The sequence below is a fragment of the Elgaria multicarinata genome, chromosome 7 (assembly GCF_023053635.1).
Source record: "Elgaria multicarinata webbii isolate HBS135686 ecotype San Diego chromosome 7, rElgMul1.1.pri, whole genome shotgun sequence".
Taxonomy (NCBI): domain Eukaryota; kingdom Metazoa; phylum Chordata; class Lepidosauria; order Squamata; family Anguidae; genus Elgaria; species Elgaria multicarinata.
The window spans coordinates 90,620,673-90,641,242 of record NC_086177.1 but is presented as its reverse complement, the minus strand read 5'-3'; the positions used below and the strand labels follow the sequence as shown (position 1 = coordinate 90,641,242).

The window sequence follows — 20,570 nt, the reverse complement described above, 5'->3', positions numbered from 1 at the left end:
TTTTCCCTAATAACTAGCAACTACATACATTTTGTAGAACTGTGAAGTCTATTATATATACTTTACTGGAATTACAATATTCTGAAACAACATAACCACCTTTTGAAAACAGGGCAATCAAACTCTCCAAGTGAGCTTTCTCAAGTCAAGGAGAAGAATGAACATGTGGGAGAGATTCTTTACTATACAGACAGCCTAACACTATGCATATCTACTCAGAAATAAGTCCTATTAAGTTCAGTGGGGCTTATTCCCAAGTAAATGAGTACAGGATTGAAGCCTTAGAGTGGAGGTAATCATTAACCAAAAGCACAGGTGATCGCATAATTCTTACAGACATACTTGTAAAAAAATATCTCATATAGGCCATCATAGGGCTGAAGGCAGCTGTTTAAGTCACATTATAGTGATACACTCATAATTTAGATCTCATTCAGCAATGTTCCCCTCCCTCTCTCTCCCCTGTGTTTTCTTCTTTAACTCTTTGCTGCATCCATTTGCTCCTTCTGATGGCACCAGTCATTTAGCATTTCTCCCTGTACTACCGTGAAATGAAAAGGGCCACTCAGAGAGGTGGCCAGCAAGTGCTATGTCTGAAATCACACAGTGGCAGCTCAAAATTGTAGACCTGCTCAGGATGCTGCAACGTTTTAGGCAGCTTCACTTAAATTATAAGTACTAGATTGTTTTTCCATCTGCTACCTCTTTAACTAAGGAGGCTCACAATAATCTTCTAGAATTCTAGAATAAAGTAACCATTTTCAATATGAATATGGTTCAAAGCCTGTTCCATTGAAAAGTTTTCCAATTACTTAAGAGGAAGTAGTAACACCTACAACGCAGACAAATCCAAACATACAATTCCATTACAAGCTAAATGATTGAATTCAAGCAAATGTTGCATAATAACTGCACAAAGTGTTTTTGTCTCAACAACCTAAATCAATAACTTTTGTTAATCTTAACATTAACAGTCAATGCAAACTCAATGATAAATGCAGATTGCCAACTGAGGTGCAGACTGCAGGGCTGTGTATGCCATTTCCAGGGTCTCTATTCTCCTTTTAGTTTCTACTGTCCTGCTTCCCCTCTCCATCCATTTCATCACGATTAAGCATTTTGTTAGCAGTAACATTAATCACAGTTAAAACAAAAAAGAGTCTCCCTCTTAACTAGGGCTTGCTAACCAGTTTGAAACTGGGCTTTCAAGCTATGTTGGTGCTGACAAAACGATTCACAGCAGTTAAAGAGAGGAGGTGAGAATTTGCACCTCTATGAGCCATTCCTGATCATTTAACTGTTTACTGGTTATGCAACAATTGTTAGTTTGACAAGAACTATATACTTTACCAAGCATTCACCTAGGTTCCTATTAGCTAGTGACAAGTATTACTAGTAACAAGTACTGGACTAATTTTGCAATGTCACTACAGATTTCCTAAAGTACAAGCAATTCAGCATCCGCACCAGGAATTAGCAAGTAATTTATATGCCATTTGGCAAGAGATATTTTACTGACCCCCACCCCACCCTCAGAAAATTTTACTGACAGAAATACAGTAAAATCTTTGTTTTCTGTTTTGCTCTTTTTTTTTTACTTATTTAAGTAAATATACACTTAAAGTAAGTTCTCTTTGGAATACTGAACCTCCTGAAGCCATTACCTAGGAGTATATTTAAAAAGTATCTCTCTCTCTCTCTCATATTATCCTGGCTCATAATTTGGTAGCATAAACTAGGTCAATAAGACACTACTTGAAATATTAGCTATTCTGGCAAGTAGAGTGAACAAAGCCATGAAGCAATTCTTCCAATGCAGCCAATTGTAAATATTACACAATCACAGCCAAAGACTTAAAAACCATTCCAGCTCAGTCTACATCTTTTTTTAAGTAAAAAAAAAAAAGCCTTGGATTTATACTGATTTACTGAATGGCATTATAGAGGCTTCAATCCAAATACTTAACCAAGCTCTGCATTAGAGCTTTTATTATTCATTGTGTACTACCCAATACAGTCTATTTGTTCAAGTTTAGAAAATACTTATACCGTTTTAAAGATATGCTTTCAGCAATAAGATACACAACCATTCTTCACATCCATATATGCCCATGGGGAAAGAAATATATCTACCGAGAATGCAAAAGACACCCCAAGATACTTACAAAGGGCTGGAGGTCCTAAAGAAGCTTAAAGCAGTAAAGAAATAGTACATCCAGCCCCCTGTTGTATTTGATTCATTACCAAATATGGGTGAATATAGTCTCCTGCATATGAGTATGGAGACACAGGTAGAGTACACGCTTACATTTTCTATCAGTGCTTGTGGCCAAAAATGTAAACGATTCTAAAGCAAGGTTTTGCGGGGAAGGTTAACTAAAACAATGTTGCATTTTGCAATTGGGGCTAAAACAAGCCCTTTTGCATTCTCTTTTGAAAAGTTTTATTCAACTCCATCCCAAGCTGTGAAATACAAAGCCCTCATCAGTCTGAAAAAAAATGCAATGAGAACCAAACTTCAAAAGATAAACAGAAAATTCCTCTGCTTGAAATAACTAGAGCCAAGCCAAAATCTTTTTAGCTTCATTTTCACTTTCGTTGTTTAAAAGCATTTCCACTTTTTGGCAAGCTTTCAACTGCTCTCTCAATTTTTCATGTATTTTTCATCTAACTGCCCAGCACTAGAAAGAAAGGCTGCAAATCCAAAGGCTTGTTTTTAAGGCTCCAGGGTACTGTGAAACCCTGGAATTAGCCCACAGGATACAGTCCAGTGAAGCTTGAAAAATTACCCCAGCCGAGAGCTAAATCTTATGCAGAGTCACTTTATATACTAAATGTCTGCATTAGGACTTTCTGCTAAATTATAGACAAATTCAGCAGCTTTCACTTCTGGTTAAACTCAGCTTGCCATGACACCTGGACATTGAACTGTGGATTCATGATCTCTTCCAGGCCACATAATTAGTAAACGTCACTAGCCCTCTCCTAGCCTTGTCTACAGTCGTACTGAGGTGGGGACAGCTTACCGAGAGTACATAAAGGACTCTGCATAAGATTTAGCTTAGTTGGGTCATGGGGCGTTCCAAGCTTGGTCTAGCATTCTCCAGGAATCGCACAGATCCTTTGCTCTGAAGGGCCTGGAGCTTCCCTGACATGTGTTCTGTGAATGAGCTCAGGATTTGCACAGTTCCCTGGAACAGTAAGCAGCCTTTGGGAGTTTTTCTACAATTCTGTCTGACCTGTGACTAGCATCTATCATTTGTATAAAAATCAAGTAAACACTTTATTTTAGTGTATTTTCTGTGCAAAAGTTGCAACCATGAAAATTCTGTGGCAGAACTTAAAATGTGCAAAAGTTTGGCTCAGCTCTAGGAGTGACTCATTTGTCACGAAAAAAAAACTGTCAATCACAGCACCCAACTATACCACTGGCATAGAGACATACATCCATAAGGAAGGAATTTTCTGCTGGGTTCTTGCAGTATTGTAGTGAGGACAAGCCCACTGAATATGGGACTTGTCCTGGTCAGGGACACTACAGACAAAGATGTTCTAGCCTCTGGACGAGGGTGTTAACTACTGAAGAGAGCACCTTGAGACGTCTGCAGAGTGTGCGTAGTTCTTCACTATTTAGAGCATCGATCCTGCGGTGATACTCAGCCACTGACACTACCTGAATATGGAGACAGGAAGACAAAAATTCCACTCACAGTTAAAGAAAAATAAAGAGCAAAAAATCAAACAAAAGAAATAAAATGACAGAGCACGGAGAAGCTGGACAGGGTGTGAAGGAAGACACCAATAACATAAAAAAATTAAAATGTAACAAGACATTTACCATTGTAGTGATATGATATGCACAACAATATTTCAGATTTAGAACGAACACACATAACAGTCAGGATTTCCAACAAAATAGCAGCAGAGATCTGATATACCTTCACCTAGCAATAAATCTGCTAGAATAATATGCAAGCACACATATCACTGAACCACTTTCTTTCATAAATACTACCCACTGTTTTTAGGTGGATATAAATGCTAACTAATGAAAAACAAATAGGTAGAAATGCAAATTCATACTAACAACCTTTCTCACTGCGAAAGAACTGTTTTTGTTGCCAGCCACCTTTCAAGGACCAAGTCTACCTGGATGTATTTTTACATTTTTAATCCCACCTTTCTATAACAATATACTCAATGCATAAACACACATTAAACACCTTCTTCAGTGGAGCTGATCTTGCATGCAGGTGCTCGTGACTGCCTGCTTCTTACAAGATGCAGGATAATTTTGCACTTTATACCCCGCAAATGGACAGCTGCTATCCAGGAAGAACAGGTGGACATGATACTCACATGAGGAGCACACAAAGTTCATATGAGAACTAAGTATATTAATAAGAATTCGGGGGGGGGGGGAGACCATGAAATTTAAAAGCAGTATTGCTGGATTTATATGACATATTTTTAGAATATATTTTCAGTACTATTTACCATTAACATACTTTGACTTCTAAGTTATCTTCATTTTGCACTGGAAAGTGAATAAAACTAATCTGGTTGTATTGGACAGTCTACAATGGATATATATCAAGAAAATACATGCAAAAAAGCTATTTAGGATAAACGGAAAAGGAGAAGAATATCTGAGAGAAAGCCAGTTTTCGTTCTCTAATCTGCAGAAAGCTTCTGTCTTTTTGATCTACAGTATTTTGAATCAAGTTGCATGTATGCAAGAACAGATACTGAAACTGCTCATTTGCAGTGCGTCAATGAGCACCCACAAATTTGTTGTTCATATAATGGTTACCCAATTCATGCAAAAACGGTGCAATTCACGTCCAGAAAGGTCATGAAAGCATTTCAAAACACAAAATAATCCAAACCTATAGTGTCTGTAGTAAAATACTTTGTGCATTTGAGCGCCTTCTTTATATTCCTCATTACAAAAAATTATCATTCAATTCTCAGACCAAATCAGGTTGCTAGGACTATAAAAGAACACCTCAGTCTATTTTGAGACATACTCAATCCCCATTTGTTTACAGGATGTATATTGGCAAGGATCAAGCATACTTATTTTCTTTTCATTGTGCTTTATCTGGTATACAGGACACTCTTGAGCCCCAGAGAAGCTAATGATATCCTGTTTTCAATATAAGCTAAAATGGGTTTTGCTGCCTCACATGTAACACACTGCTTTGGAAATGTGCTGACATCTCTGTAAAAGGCTAAATTAGTTCCCTCCACTTGAATAGGTTTTATTGCAAGAGTGCACAACAGCATGATGCTAGAGTTTTGCTAGCCACAGCAATTGCTGCTCTTCCTATTTGCTATTGCCCAGTTCACATGTCCATAGTCGATATACTAAAGACGAAACAGACTGCTTCCATTTTTAAACACTCTGGCCATAGTTTAGTGTTACATGCAAATTCAGCTTCCATCTCTACACACACACACGTTGTCCTACTAACATTCGTTGTTGTTGAAAAGCTGGACTCAATAACCTGGTTTGCATGATCACTGTAGGTTTAAGCTGCAGCATAGGCTGGGCACCATTTGCCTAATCACCCGCCCGGGCATGGCTTATTGTATCGTCCAGCCCCAAGTGGCATGGCTTACTGGAGAGGGAAACAACCCTCCAATAATCCATGGGCTGTTGCTGGGTTACTGGAGGGTGTTTAAGCAGTAATTAAAAGGTGTGGTTTCTTTTTTAATTTTTATTAATTTTGGCTTATTACATCACTATTAAAATGGATGAAATTATATGCTTACTAAGAAATAATTCGCTTCTTGCATCTGTTTATGAAGTTAGTAAATGTTATATTCAATAATGCTATTCAAACAATGAAATTGTTTTATATAGGTACTTACAAAAAAACCCACCCTCCTCCTTTGCCATATCTGCAAGTTCAGTTTTAAAGTTTTCCTAGGATCTATCTTAGCTTGATTCAGTGCATGCATTCACACACACAAGCAAGCCAGTTTATCATTTTTTGGTTGTCTTGATTTTGTATGCTGCTCTAAGAGCTTCAGTTGAAGGGTGACTAACAAGCACCTTAAACAAACAAAGCACATACTCAGATCTGAAAATCAATTTGGAGATATTTTACTTATGCTTTCTTTTAATAAGTGTCAAAACACTTCTTAAGTGAATGACTAGCGGATTATAAACTATCCAAAAACGTTGGAAGAAAATCGAGGTGGTGGTTAAATAAATGTTGAAGAATAATATAGTTATTTCAAGCCCATTAACGGCATTAGAATAAAAGTTTTAACAGTACAACAGGATTTTGTATAAAATAATTTATCCCTACCAACATTCTTAAATCCAACTGGTAAGCAAGATATGGGCAGCTGGTGATATTACATTGTTTTCCATTTTGATTGACAGTAACTCAACAGAAACAAACCACTAGCAATAATTTGCTCTAAAAGTCAATGAGAGGAAGAACTCGCTTCAGGTTGGCTTCTTCCAAGAAGGAAAATCTATTTTATATTCTATTTTTGATCTTCAAGGGAGAGTGCCCAAGTTTCTGTAGCAAAAAAGGCAGCACCCGTGCACATGACAAAGGTATCAGCAGCTCCGGGGATACACCAAGTTCTAAAGTAAAACAATCATTTAGAGAGGGAGCAAAACCCTCAAAGCGGAAGAACTGAAAAAACAGCCCAATGAACAATGAGCTTGCTCAATGGATACAGAATGGTGGCTGAAAGGTAGGGGTGGGGGACAGAAAACCAGACTGAAGGTGGAATAGAATGAAGTGGTAGTAAAGGTTGGATAGAAAAATTGATAGATATAAGAAGGGCAGAGAGAACCATTTCTTAGCTCAATAGTAATTTCCTGCTTCACCCTAGAAGCTATTTTTCATCCTGAGGGATGAAAATGAGAGCTGCCCACAGAAAACAATGGAGAACCAGAGATTTTAGTGTAGCTGAAATTGGGCACCAGTGTGTGCAACACACATACATTATGCATTATGTGGAGGAAATGGAACAAATTTTTGTCCCACTCTCAAAATGCTAGAATCTAGGATCAAACAAGGAAGTTGAATGGTTGAAGATACAGGACAGACAATAGAAAGTAATTCCTTTCTTTTCCTTTAAATAATTTATTCAACAGTGTTAAATGATGGACTTTGGTATCTTAAGATATGATGCCTACTATTTTAGATGGCTTGCTCTAAAAATTGCTCAAGGGGGCAATTTAGACAAATTGATGGAAGGTAAGGCTATCAATGGGTATTTGCTATTGCAGTTATGGAATCTTCATGTTCAGAACAAGTTATAAACCAGTTACTGGGTGCAACAATGTGAGAAGGCTACTGGCACCCAGATTTGGGGGCAGTTATGTTTCAAAGCAAAGCGTACAAAGGACTCAATGGCTCCAAGGATGGCCTCAGGATGAGACAGAAGAGAACAGTAGTTTGACTGAGGAATGAAAGAAAAACTCAGGGAGTTTCCTAGCTATTTGATTTAGTTAAGGTTAGCAAGCTATACACCACAAGACCTGTAAGGTTATTAACAACCAGTATACAAAACAGAATGTATCACAAGAGGTGCCCATATGGTATTAAACAAGTTGACCTGTCTGGTGGATGGAAACACTACATGATTGGGCCACATTTCCTTGGAAGGCTTTGGGGATTGGCCAATTTAAAGGTACCAAAATGGGTTGGCTGGCTGGGAACTTGGAAGACAGGAGGCAATTGCATCGTTCTGTAGCTCCATGGGAGCAACTTTCTTTAATATAACCTATGGAAGGACATAAATAAATTGCTCTGACCCCTTTGCAACCAGCCAACTTGTTTTTGGTGACCTTCCATGTCTGTGGCTCTGCTGCTGCTTCTAGAACAAAATGGATTCTTGAATCAAGGTGTCAAAATTAATGTCAACAAAAATACAAAGCATAACTACACATGGACAGAGAACTCGCATGTTTGAAGTCCTCTGTAAGAATTAAAAAATGAATTAATACTTGTAAATTATTGATAATACAATGGAATGGTTTTATCTGGGATCTGTGGGCAACAAGTGGTTCTCTGCCACTTTCTCTACAGCTCATCTGGGTCAATGATTCTTCCCACTCACAGACCTAAGATAGCTATAGGTCACATTACAAAGATTCAAAACACAGGGACCAGATCTTGCAACAATCCAAATGCAACACTGTCATACCTACTCAGATAACACCATTATAGGGGCTAAAAACATCAAGGGTTCACTTGCTCATCTTCTAATATCATATATGTCATCATCTGCTAGCTAAGCCCTTCTACAAAGGACAAAAACGGGCAATATCTACGCAGAAGAATAAATTATTTATTTATTTATTGCATTTCTATATTGCCCAATAGCCAAAGCAATCTGGATACACATCTCCTATCAGAAAGGACAATCTTCCGAAACAAGTGAAAGAACATTTCAACCTGCCAGGACACTCTTTTTATAAATCTTCGATTATTCTTCAACAAACGGTCCTAAAAATTTCAATGACTCCAGCATGAAACTACTGAATTACAACTTATCACGAACATCCATTCTGGCCTGAACTGAGATAACGGGTTTTTATTCTACTACATTAACTTACCCATGCCAGGAGCTTTGTGTTATCACCAGTGCTTTGTGAATGCTCACTAGTGATTTTACATACATTTATAAACATAATTTTCATAGTCTGTACATTTAGGATTTCATTTTTATCTGACCTCACTGCTTACACTCATTATGAGCACATAGAAAGTTCAAAATGTAATACAAGAATTTTGGTTTATCACCATTGCCTGCAGACACTGAGAAACATGTGAAGTATTCCAATCAAAATTCTTATAGCTAGCATTGCTCTTACTATTCATTGTGCTAACTCACAAAGCACATCGTTAGTGCTTTGGAACAGTTAAGCCAGTTGCTCACATTTTATACATTGGAAAATGTGTTATAACAACACAGTTTAAATCCAATGGAGTAATCCACCATAATGAGATGAAGATAATGGGCCTTAATTTACACATTAAGGAAAAGATGATTCAGTTTAATTTTTAATTATGTGTCAAATTATAATGTAGAAGCAACAACTTCTCTCAGAAACAGAAGCATAAGCACAACTTCTGTTCGTACATCCAAAGCTTTTGCCCTACAGGCAAGTCTTGGAAGTAACACAACTTTGCATTTACATTTTTATCAAATATCTATTTCTAAAATAATGAAAAAAAAGAATAAAAAGGATTGTAGAACACAACTGAGTTTTGAAATTACGTCGAGACAACCTTCAGCTCATAATGTTCTTTCCTAGGTAACTAAATGAGGGAGGGTCCATGTTGATGTGAATTAATAGCAAAATATATCAAAATGCTATCTGCTGGTTGACAAAACCAGAATCAGTTTGAACCAGCCAACTCCCATCAAACCCAGTCCGCATGGCCAATGAGCAGTAAAGCTAAGAGTTGTAATCCGAATATCTGGAGGGCACCAAGATGGGCAAGGCTTGTTAAGGCAGTTTCAGATTCTACAGTTTAGTTGATGTATCCTGAAATATCAATGAGAAGAAGCATTTGACAAAAAGTATAGTTTGAGTGGGCAATTGCTTACTATGGGGAAAACACTTCTCTAAATGAAGATTAATTACTTTATACAAGTCTCCAGAAGACCTAAGAAGAGTCCATTCATTTTACAATATCTGCAAACATGAAATGTATAGCATTGGTGCTAGATTATCCAAAAGCTTATTTTGTTTTTTGCTGTTTCTGGCACTCACAAAGGGTACTCACTGAGCCACAATGACCAAACAGTGACACACAAGTGACCATCCTCCATTTCCCCATGATGCTTTTTTTAAAGTTTCTGCAGTACTGATTGCTTCTTCTGTATTATTCTTAGAATAGTAATGTATAAAATTAAAAGCAGATAATATTAAGCTCAACGATTTTTGGATCCTGCACTCTCATCTCAAGTCAATACACATTTCAGATTAATACTTGGAGAAGCATGTAAAACAACCATTTTACATGCTATTTAAATCTAATAACCACAGATAAATAATGTGTTTTCATAACAAAAGTAAATGCAATATACAAGAACAAGCAAGTTACTGCAAGAAACACCATAACAGGCATTGCCCTCAAAATTTACAACCCATTATTTTTCATGTTTAAACAAACCACTTTAAAGCTCAAGCTGCCAAGTTCAACTTTTCAGTAAAACTACTATAATTCAGAATTACAGTATCTTTAAGAAGTGGCAATTGCCCGAAATGTAGAACTTTTCAATAAATCTTACAAATAAAAGGCAGTGACTAGTACTGTTTGCTATGGCATCATCATCAAAATAACAAGCAAAACAATAAAGATATTTCTCAAAGGAATTACCAGAGTATATTTATTTTTCATTGAGTGATGTTTTCTTCCTTTCTTGCCATACCAGAAACGAATCATTTCCCTTGAAAAAAGTAGTTAAAGCAATTTTAGCTTCACATGAGGATTTCCCCCCAGCATTCTTTCTACCTGCTTTCAATTCCAGGCACAGCAAAGCCTTGCTAGGAGACAGGCTAACATGCTAGCTGCACACAATTGACTGACAGGATAAACAGCTAATGGGTGAATAGTATATAAATACTGAGGTGTGTCTTGCCCAGTGAATGGACAACAGAAAGGTTTCTATATTCAAGGGAGGTTGCAGTTCACTGAGATGCTTAAAAAGCAAAAGAGTTTAAAGAGACAGGGCATAGTTTTCTAAAACTACTGAGATTTCCCCTCACAGAATACTGATAATCCATATTTAAAAACATGCAATGAGAATTGCCATTTGTTGCAATGAACTGATATTAATGAACTACACATGTAGTTCAGCATTTTTATTTCTTTGCTGTGACCACAACTTTTCTAGAGGAAATCTAAGACGTCTGTGATCAACGTTTGTACCCCCACTTTTGCAGGGAAATATACTTAAAAGTAGCACATTCTTATGACTGATAAGCATCTGAGTAGTTGAGAAAAGAAATTGCAAAGGAGAAAGGGGAATTCCATCTATACAGGTCGGGGTGCTGAACTATGCTCTCAATGTCATGGGGGCAAACTGCACCTCGAGTTTCTCAGATGTAAACATGGGGATAATAATGCTACAAATATTATTGAAATTTAGAGATTAGAGAAAGAAGGAACTCCTTGGAGAACTGAGACTGGAAATAAAACTACACAAACACACTCCTGACTTGGGTGTTAATGTTTTTCCTCATTCCTGTCAGGCACACAGTCAGGTCAGAGGGCCCTGTAATAGGCAGGCCTTTCCCCTACACACCCACCCTAACAGGCATTTTGCTAGCTAGATGAGGAATGGAAAGAAAATAATCCAGGATTTTCCAGACAGTCCTGTTTGGAAATTCCATTTGTCCAATAAAAACTAGGATCTCAAGGATGGCAGGAGGAGCAAGTTAATAAGACAATGCTAAGCTAAACTCCATTGCTTTGTTAAGTATATCAACAGCTTCACCTATAAGATGCAAATACATTTTATATAAAATATACTAACAGCTCTCAAATATGAAAGTCAATATTTGATATTATGTAATATCAAATGGGAATATAATAAATTACAATATTCCACCAATTCTTGAAATTCACTTGTTAGTGTTAATGTCTATGACCCTAGGCAGGCATTAACAGAAGAAAACATACTTAGAAGAGCTGTTTTTTGGTTTGAATTACTTGAGGGTAATATTGATTATCACAAAGAATTCAACATATTTTAAGAGTCTAGCAGTTTAGGATCTAGCATAGATTTTGATGGGTGCCACATGTCAATTTACAGGGAAGAAGAGGTACATACCAGTGCCCTGCTGTTGAAGTCTATATTTACAAAACTGAAGTTGTTTTTACAAAAATATTATGTTGAAAATTTCAACACAGCCACAACACAGCCAATCTGAAACCCAGGATAAGGTATGGGTCTCTGTGGTAAGTGACACTGTTCAAATCTGTTACAAAAAAGTGTTTACAGATTACTGATAAGTTTTATTACAGTGGTATTCAATGTCCCATGAAAGGATTCAGGTTTCTTGCCACCCCTTTGGTACAGAGCAATATGGCCACTCCTGGAGAAGTTCAGAGAAGGAAAAGACCTTACCCTCCAAATACAAAGCAGATATTATTACAATTATTAAGTAAAGAAAAAAAATCTTTATTTTATTATAGAGATGCAAGTCTGAGTGTTATAAATGATATCCAAGGGTTAGCATATAAGAGTTATGAGTTAACACAGTTTGTTAAGACTTGGATTGTCACACCAAACAATCTTACAAGTAACACATCAAGGGATAGTAGTAATCTGGAAAGTTGACAGTTTTGACAACATATAAAAAAGTTTACAAAGCTTGCATGCTTTTAAAATGTCAACACTGTTCCTGAAACTGATATAAGGCAATGAATGCCTTACAAGTTATTCATGCATAATAAAAAGAAAGAAAGCTCCTTTAAGATCTTTCACACTTCATTTCACCCTTCCTATGTCAACTCTTCCAAACATGTTTAAATATATTTTGACCTTGGTATGTTTAAGTTTGCAGAATTCCCCATTGTACGTCTGAGTACTCCAAGTCTGATAGAAATGATACACATGAAGAAGCATATTCCGAAAACAAAAAAAGTATCCAGACTTCGCGAATTCTTATTTCAACACACACTTTTCCAGGTACCCTATAAATGCATGATTTAGCTATTCAATACTTTGTCCTTGGCTAACTTATATATAGAAGTTATTCTCAAATTTGATTTACTAGACTAAGAAAAAATGTTCCAAGGTTTTTAGCAACTGAAATTGGCCCTATTATTGGAAAGGCCTGGTTTTGGAACGGAAACTGCCTTGGTCACCGTGGGATGACCTCTGCCGGGAGAGAGACAGGGGGAGTGCGACCCTGTTGGTTCTCCTAGACCTCTCAGCGGCCTTCGATACCATCGACCATGGTATCCTTCTGGATAGGTTGTCTGAGTTGGGAGTTGGAGGTACTGCATTGCAGTGGTTCCGCTCCTACTTGGATGGCCGATTCCAGAAGGTGGTGCTGGGGGATTATTGCTCTGTGCCGTGGCTCCTAAGCCATGGGGTTCCACAGGGCTCTATCTTATCCCCTATGCTGTTTAACATATACATGAAGCCGCTGGGGGAGGTTATCCGGAGATGTGGACTGAGGTGTCATCAATATGCGGATGATACCCAGCTCTGCCTTTCCTTTTCATCAAACCCAGGTGAGGCAGTGACTGTTCTGAACCAGTGCCTGGTCACGGTAATGGACTGGATGAGGGCTAACAAACTGAGACTCAATCCAGACAAGATGGAGGTACTGTTAGCAGGTGGTTCATCTGTCCGGCGAGGTGATGTTTGCCCTGTCCTGGACAGGGTTGCACTCTCCCTAAAGGATCGAGTCCGTAGTTTGGGGGTGCTCTTCGATCCAGAACTGTCACTTGAGGCACAGGTTAACTCAGTGGCAAAGAGCACCTTTTATCAGCTTAGGTTGATATACCAACTACGCCCTTATCTGGACAGAGATAGCCTAGCTACAGTTATCCATGCTCTGATAACCTCTTTTTTGGATTACTGCAATGCGTTATACGTGGGGCTGCCTTTGAAAACGGTCCGGAAGCTTCAGCTGGCACAAAACAGGGTAGTCTGTTTACTAACAGGGACTGGCCAGCGAGATCACATTACGCCAGTCCTTTTACAACTTCATTGGCTGCCAGTCCAGGTCCGATTCAAAGTGCTGGTATTGACATTTAAAGCCCTAAACAGTTTGGGGCCAGGTTATTTGAAGGAACGCCTCTTCCCATATGTACCTGCCCAGACCTTAAGATCATCTACAGGGGCCCTTCTCCGTGAGCCCCTGCCAAAGGAAGTGAGGCAGGTGGCTACTAGGAGGAGGGCTTTCTCCGCTGTGGCACCCCGGTTGTGGAATGAGCTCCCCAGAGAGGTCCGCCTGGCGCCTACACTGTACTCCTTTCGTCACCAGCTGAAGACCTTTTTATTCTCTCAGTATTTTAACACTTAATTTTAACTTAAATTTAAATTTTACTGTTTTAACTCTGTATTTTAATCTTATATCAATTTTGCTGCGTGGTTTTATCCTGGTTGTGCTTTTTATACTGTATTTTGTATTTGTGCTTTTAACCCGTTGGTTGTTTTATTATGGCTTTAATTTTTGTGAACCGCCCAGAGAGCTTCGGCTATTGGGCGGTATAAAAATGTAATAAATAAATAACATATCCAAATACTAATAATTTAATAACCTTTACATGCACTATCTGAATCAGCATGGCTGTGCTTCCTGCCAAACAGCTTTTTTATTTTATTTATTTATTTATTTATTACATTTTTATACCGCCCAATAGCCGAAGCTGTCTGGGCGGTTCACAAAAATTAAAACAATGAAAAGCATAAAAACAACCAACAGTTTAAAAACATGAATACAAGATACAATATAAAAGCACAACTTATTAAAGAAGTAGACCCAAAGATCATGTTTTAGGTTTATACTACTTCAATTTACCAGTAAATTTTGCAGTTATTAAAAAACCTCAACAACTCAGAAAGTTAGTATGCTCAAACTGTATACATCAGGGGTACAGAACCATAACTTGTGGGGGGAGGATCCCCCCCAACCCCACCAGGCCCTCTGCAGGCTGGATGATGCCCACTGATGTCATCACCCTGTCCATTTTGTTTTTCACTATGCTAAGAGAAGCAGAGTTTTGTACCTCTCTCTCTCTCTCTCAGAATAAAGGAAGGAACTTGGCTGGTGCTGAGTGCCAGCCAAGTCCTACATGTAAATGAAGCTGTTTGACTTGCACTAGAAATTGTGATGACGGTGATCTACTCACAAGAATTGTGTATTCTTAACAATCTGAGGTCAAACTATCTACAGTATGCAATACACACACATTTGTTCAGCCTTTATTCTGTGTGTTTTTTATCAATGTGATCACAACACACATAAGTGTTAAAAGTGCCAAAGTATACACTTGCACAATGCAGTAGATATCACAGATCCATTTAAAACAAAAACCAACTGCATACGCTTATGCATCTTTGTGTAGTGAGGTGTAACCCAAACATGTCAAACAGAACAAGATTATTTAATGTTTATGAATAATTACATTCTAATATGCTAATTTAACTGTTGGCTTAGATCACTGAAGTCCCGCCCTTCCACTTTTAATGTCTGGATAGTCCTAAAAGTTGTGATACATTTGCAAGATAAATCAGGCAATGGACAGCAATAATTAGTTCTGAACACCAGAAAACAAAAGCTATTCTACTTTATTACATAACCAGAAAGCATTTATGTCACTATTAACATCATAGCTCTTGACAGCAAAGTTTGCTTTCTAGAAAACTGACTTTACCAAAAATGAGACTGTGGCAAAATTTGTTGTTGTGCATAACCACATTGCTATTTAAAGGGAAAGTGAATTGATTAATAACAGAGGCATGGAAACTCCAATATCCACAGAACTAGTCAAGTGCTTGTACATGTTGCATTCCAAAGATATTCAAAGAGTCCTAACACTAGCTCTTCTGCATGTTTTACTTTCACAATCCACACACCAGCAGTATCTGGGACCATAGTTTTCAGATTGTCACCATAAAATTCTTCTAAAACAACCGAAACAACCTCCCACACTACTGAATTAATATTGTTTTTCCATAGCATAAACCAAAGCAAAGAAGCACACTTCAAGTAAAACATACCCTACTGCTTGCATAGCAGCCATGAAATGGCTGACATATGAATTCTTTTTTTCTACTGCTATTCTAAGAACAGCATGATGTACTTACTAGATAAAGATACTACAATGTCCACTTTAGTCTCTAGAGAAGAACTCAGATCTCTCTTTCATGTGCCAAACCTCCCTTTTAAAATGAAGATCATTGCAAAGAATACCAAAGATTGCAAACTAAGATGCTACCCTCCAGTGGAAAAGTTACTTACAAGTCCATGTTTTAAAGCAGTGGTGGGCAACTTGTCCTACAACAACCAACAGCAGCAGCCAGCATAACCAATAGTAATGGCTTATGGGAGTTGTAGGCTAAAACATTTGGATGGCCACAAGTTGCCCACCTCTGGCAAAATATTAACTTTTACAAATCAACGTTTTTGCAAGGATCTTCATGAATTTACTCTGAGTAATACCCCAAAAGCTTGCAAATATATTTTGCTGAAGCTCTCTGGGTGGTTTACAAAAATATATCTGCAATGTGGAGATTTTTATTTAAAGTCTATTTAGGACTGAAAACTTAAATTGTTTTCTAAACTGGCAACATTTAAAATACTGAAGAATGTACATAAAATAATTATTTAATTAATTCTAAAGAATTTGTGGCTTTTTTATTCTTGCAGTGTTACTTCATATATAATCTGTTGGCAAATTACATCACCCATATTTTGTGTATCAACTTCATAACTATTTTTTAAAAAATACAGCAGATTCTGATGCACATCCGACAGTAAACACACTGTTACATTGAGAATGATAGCTTTACAACAAACATTAACCTTTGATAACCAGTAAAATATGAACCAAGCTATACATCCAACGCTTCATAAGCATGACTCAAACATACATTCAGCCAAACAATATTATGTAATACATAAGAACATATGCTTAGGACATGAACGCACAATTAAGGTTACAATTATGCACTCTCACACATACCATAAAATAAGACAGAAAAATAGTCCTGGCAACAATTATGTTTTGTTTATTACATTTACAAAGTAGAGGTTTTTCAGGCCCATGATAACTAAGAGAAAACGAATATCCAGTTCTATTTTTCTTTTCTTTTTCTGTATTGTCCATGCTGATGCACAATATGTAAAGTTTTACAAAACTGCATGTATACCTTCTCTGCACAACAAGGTCCATCAGTTTCTTTTACCAAAAAAAGCATGTAATGGAAGTCTGACGGAACCTTTTAAACAGTAAAAGAAACAGGGTGGGGGGAGTGACTGGGTAAGAGAAGTAGCACAGGAAGTGCAATTTCTGTAGCAGAAAAACTACTGGGGATGAAAAGCTTTGATTTCAAATCACCCCCAACCCAAAGTGGCATTTCCTGTTTAAAGAGAGGCAGAGTACATGTTACACACATATGTATGTAACAACAATTTGTCCTAAAATACATCCTATTAAATGCTGCCTGTACTGATAGATTAGAGCAAAACATTCAGATGATAAAAATTAAGCAACTGAATGATGCGAACACACATATTTACAGCTCTTACTGTGCAATATTTGAATTATATTTATCCATGAACCTTCTTTATATGGGAAATTGAAGTGTTTCAAACAAAAGCTGTGTCTTCTAAAGGATTTAATAAGCATTTAAAAGCACTTACCTCCCACTCCTTAGCAGTTGATTCATTAACCAAATCCTCACCAGTTTCAGATTCGATTTTTTTTACTACGACAAATCCAGGCTCTCTACTTATTTCTCCAGTATCTTCTGCAAATATTTCTGGACTCCACTGAACAAAAAAGGCATACAGATGCTCAGTCCTTTAAGAGATGATAAAGAGAAAATTAATTACTGACCTTTCAGACTTGCGAAGACCTGGATAGAATTTATTAAAGTACTAACTGCCTAAACCTTTTCACGGTCATTTATTCACTCTTCTCTTTGAAAATAAAAAAAAAACAGAGAATATTTATTTCAGCTTTTAACAGAACCTTCAAGTGACCATATAGAATCCAAACAATCAAAAGAAGGTGCTAGATAAACTATTGCCTTGTTCTCCATCTTTTTGTCACTCATCCCTAAATAAAACAAAACAGAGTTAAGAACAATTATTTATGCAGGGCATCTTCAGCTTAGGCAAAACTGATACAATGGTAAGGAGTTGCAGAAACACTCCCCCACCCTTCATGTGCAGATTTTAGGTTGAGACTTATTTTAAAGCATATTTCTACAGTGCTGAGCACATTATTCTCTGCTCCAGTAACCTCCTTCTCACTTCCTGCCTGTGGATCATTATTGTTTAAATCACTATCCATCTTCAAGCCACCATGTACCATAAAAGGAGTCCTGCTGGACAACACATGGAAAAGAGTTCTCGTCACTGAACCAAGAAGATATTGTACAGCTGGAGGAGCAGAAAAGGGCAACCAAAGTGTCAAGAGTCTGGAGCAACTCCTGTATGAGAAAAGGATACAACACGTGGGGCTTTTTAGCTTTGAAAAAAGGAAAGCAAGGACCACAGAGGTAGAGTTTTATAAAAATTATGCATGGTATAGAGAAGATGGATTGGGTGAAAGGTTTTTTTCTTTCTCTCCTAATACTAGAACTTGGGGTCATCCAATGAACCTGAACGGTGCGGATTTAGGACAGATAAAAGGAAGTACTCCTTCACACAGCACTTAGTGAAACTATGGAATTCACTAACACAACATGTGGTGATGGCCACCAACTTGAAGTGCTTTAAAAGAGGATTAGACAAATTCATGGAAGATAAATGGCTACTAGTCATTTTGGCTATACATTATCTCCAGTATCACAAGCAGTAGGCCTCTCACTACCACTTGCTGGGGAAAACGAAAGGGGAGGTGATAATTGTGCTCATGCCCTGCTTGTGGGCTTCTCATAGGCATTGTGTTGACCACTATGGGGACACGCTGGACTAGACAGACCTTTAGTCTGATTCAGCAAGGCTCTAATATTTCTTTCTGTATTAAATTTGTATGATCTGCCCTTCGTTTCAAAATGATCCCAGTGCAGTCACAATGTAAAATATATTAACACTATAAATACACAAAGTCACCTGGTGTCCTATTCAATATACACAGGCCCAAATGATACATAGTGCCAACTGTTAATCAAAAGGGCTAGTAGAAATTAATTATTTTCGCCTGGCATTGAAAATGTTGGCCCCAGTCTAACCTCAGGGGGCGGGAGCGGGTATTCCACAGCTGGGATGTCATGCCAGGAAAACACTATTACGAGTTCCAGAAGTCCATACTTTGGCAATAGTATAACACAGGGGTGCACAACTTTTTCAACCCTGAGGGTCACATCGGGTATCTGCTGGGGAGCAGGGGCTTCACACATTCATATCACATATCATACACAATCTCTCTCTCTCTCTCTCTCTCTCTCTCACACACACACACACACACACACACACACACACACCACTCACTGCTTGTCTTGTATATATATTCTATTTTTTTTAAAAAAAACTTTCAGCTTAAAATAGTAAGTAACTTTTGCTGCATTCTTTCAGGGGAATCAGTCAGGAGCTCCCCCCCCCAACATCTCCCCACACATGCACAAACTATCACAACTCACATCCACTCACTTCTTCCCGCATTCAGTCACGTCTTTGCACTCACATATACGCAGACCTAGTCACTCACAGCTTTAATCCTGTCCTTTACCACCACCAAAAAAGAGGAAACAGGCTCAATGGAACAGGCTCTATAGCTGCTGCCATAAATGTTCATTCTTAGAGGGTGCTAGGAAGCAGGCAGGAACCTTCAAACACTGCTTGCTACGATGCTCTAGGAATGAGATCTCTATAGCAGCAACTACAGAGCAAATTCTTAGAGCATTTCCCCTGTTTTTTCAGTGGCATCAGATGTTGGGATTCTTGGGGGCACCTGCAGGAAGCACTTCATACACCCATAGTATAACCTAATGGGCCTTCCCAACAGATCTCAAATCATGGGCACTGATATTGTCAGGCCTAGCCCAAGCACAGCTGTGGGCTCCATGGCTGATTCAGAGTTAGAGCAGGATGATTTAGAACCCAGTCCAGTTGTGGGAAAGAGCCTCGTGTGGCGCAGAGTGGTAAGCGGCAGTTACTGCAGCCGAAACTCTCCCCATGGCCTGAATTCGAGCTCAAGTCGACTCAGCCTTCCATCCTTCCAAGGTTGGTAAAATGAGTACCCAGCTAGCTGGGGGAAAGGTAACTGTGACTGGGGAAGGCAATGTCAAACCACCCTGCTACAAAAGTCTGCCAAGAAAAACGTCAGCGAAAGCAGGTGTCCCTCTAGGAGTCAGCAATGACTCAAGTGCTTGCACAAGAGGTTCCTTTCTCTTTTTTCCTTGTGGGAAGCTCGGGGGCTGGAAGCTCAGCTCTCCCTAGCTTCCCATCTGATTGTAGGCCAAAGGAAGGAACTCCCTACCAGCCATAGCTGCAAGAATAGGCCTTAAGTAAGGCCTCTAATTTACAGCCTGGGATTGTGTGAACCGAACAGGAGGAAGATTCCCCAAGAGAGGGCCACAGGAGGGGGGTCCCTCCCAGGTTAAAACATCACTGAAAGAGGGCAGAACAGAGCTACCATCTTAGACATAGTTCTCGCTTACAGGTCAGATTTCCCTGTCAGTATAGATCATCAGAAGGGGAGCTCTAGAAGCCCCTCCCCTGTATTAAAGCTGGTGGGGAGACCAAAGACCCTTTGCTGGGAACAATGTTTTAACTGCCCTGAATACTTTCTTGCCTGGACATATCGTGAACTCTTGTCTGCCTTGAATCCTGTACAGTTGAGATCCTTACTTGGAATATATTGCTGGACCTGAACTCTTGACTTTGA

General features: G+C 38.4%; 1 protein-coding gene across 5 annotated transcripts in view; it reads right to left on the bottom strand.

Moving 5' to 3' along the window:
• The window catches only part of OXR1 (oxidation resistance 1), a 232,697-nt gene that overhangs the window by 13,109 nt on the left and 199,018 nt on the right, over positions 1-20,570 (bottom strand). For 2 of the 5 annotated variants that reach the window (XM_063131042.1, XM_063131044.1), the window contains one exon: positions 17,378-17,537. In XM_063131042.1, the coding sequence (XP_062987112.1) occupies positions 17,378-17,537 (160 nt within the window). Of the gene's footprint in view, positions 1-3,592; positions 3,674-10,367; positions 10,572-17,377; positions 17,538-20,570 lie in introns of those variants that run through there. The other 3 variants (XM_063131041.1, XM_063131045.1, XM_063131043.1) reach the window with 3 other exon arrangements.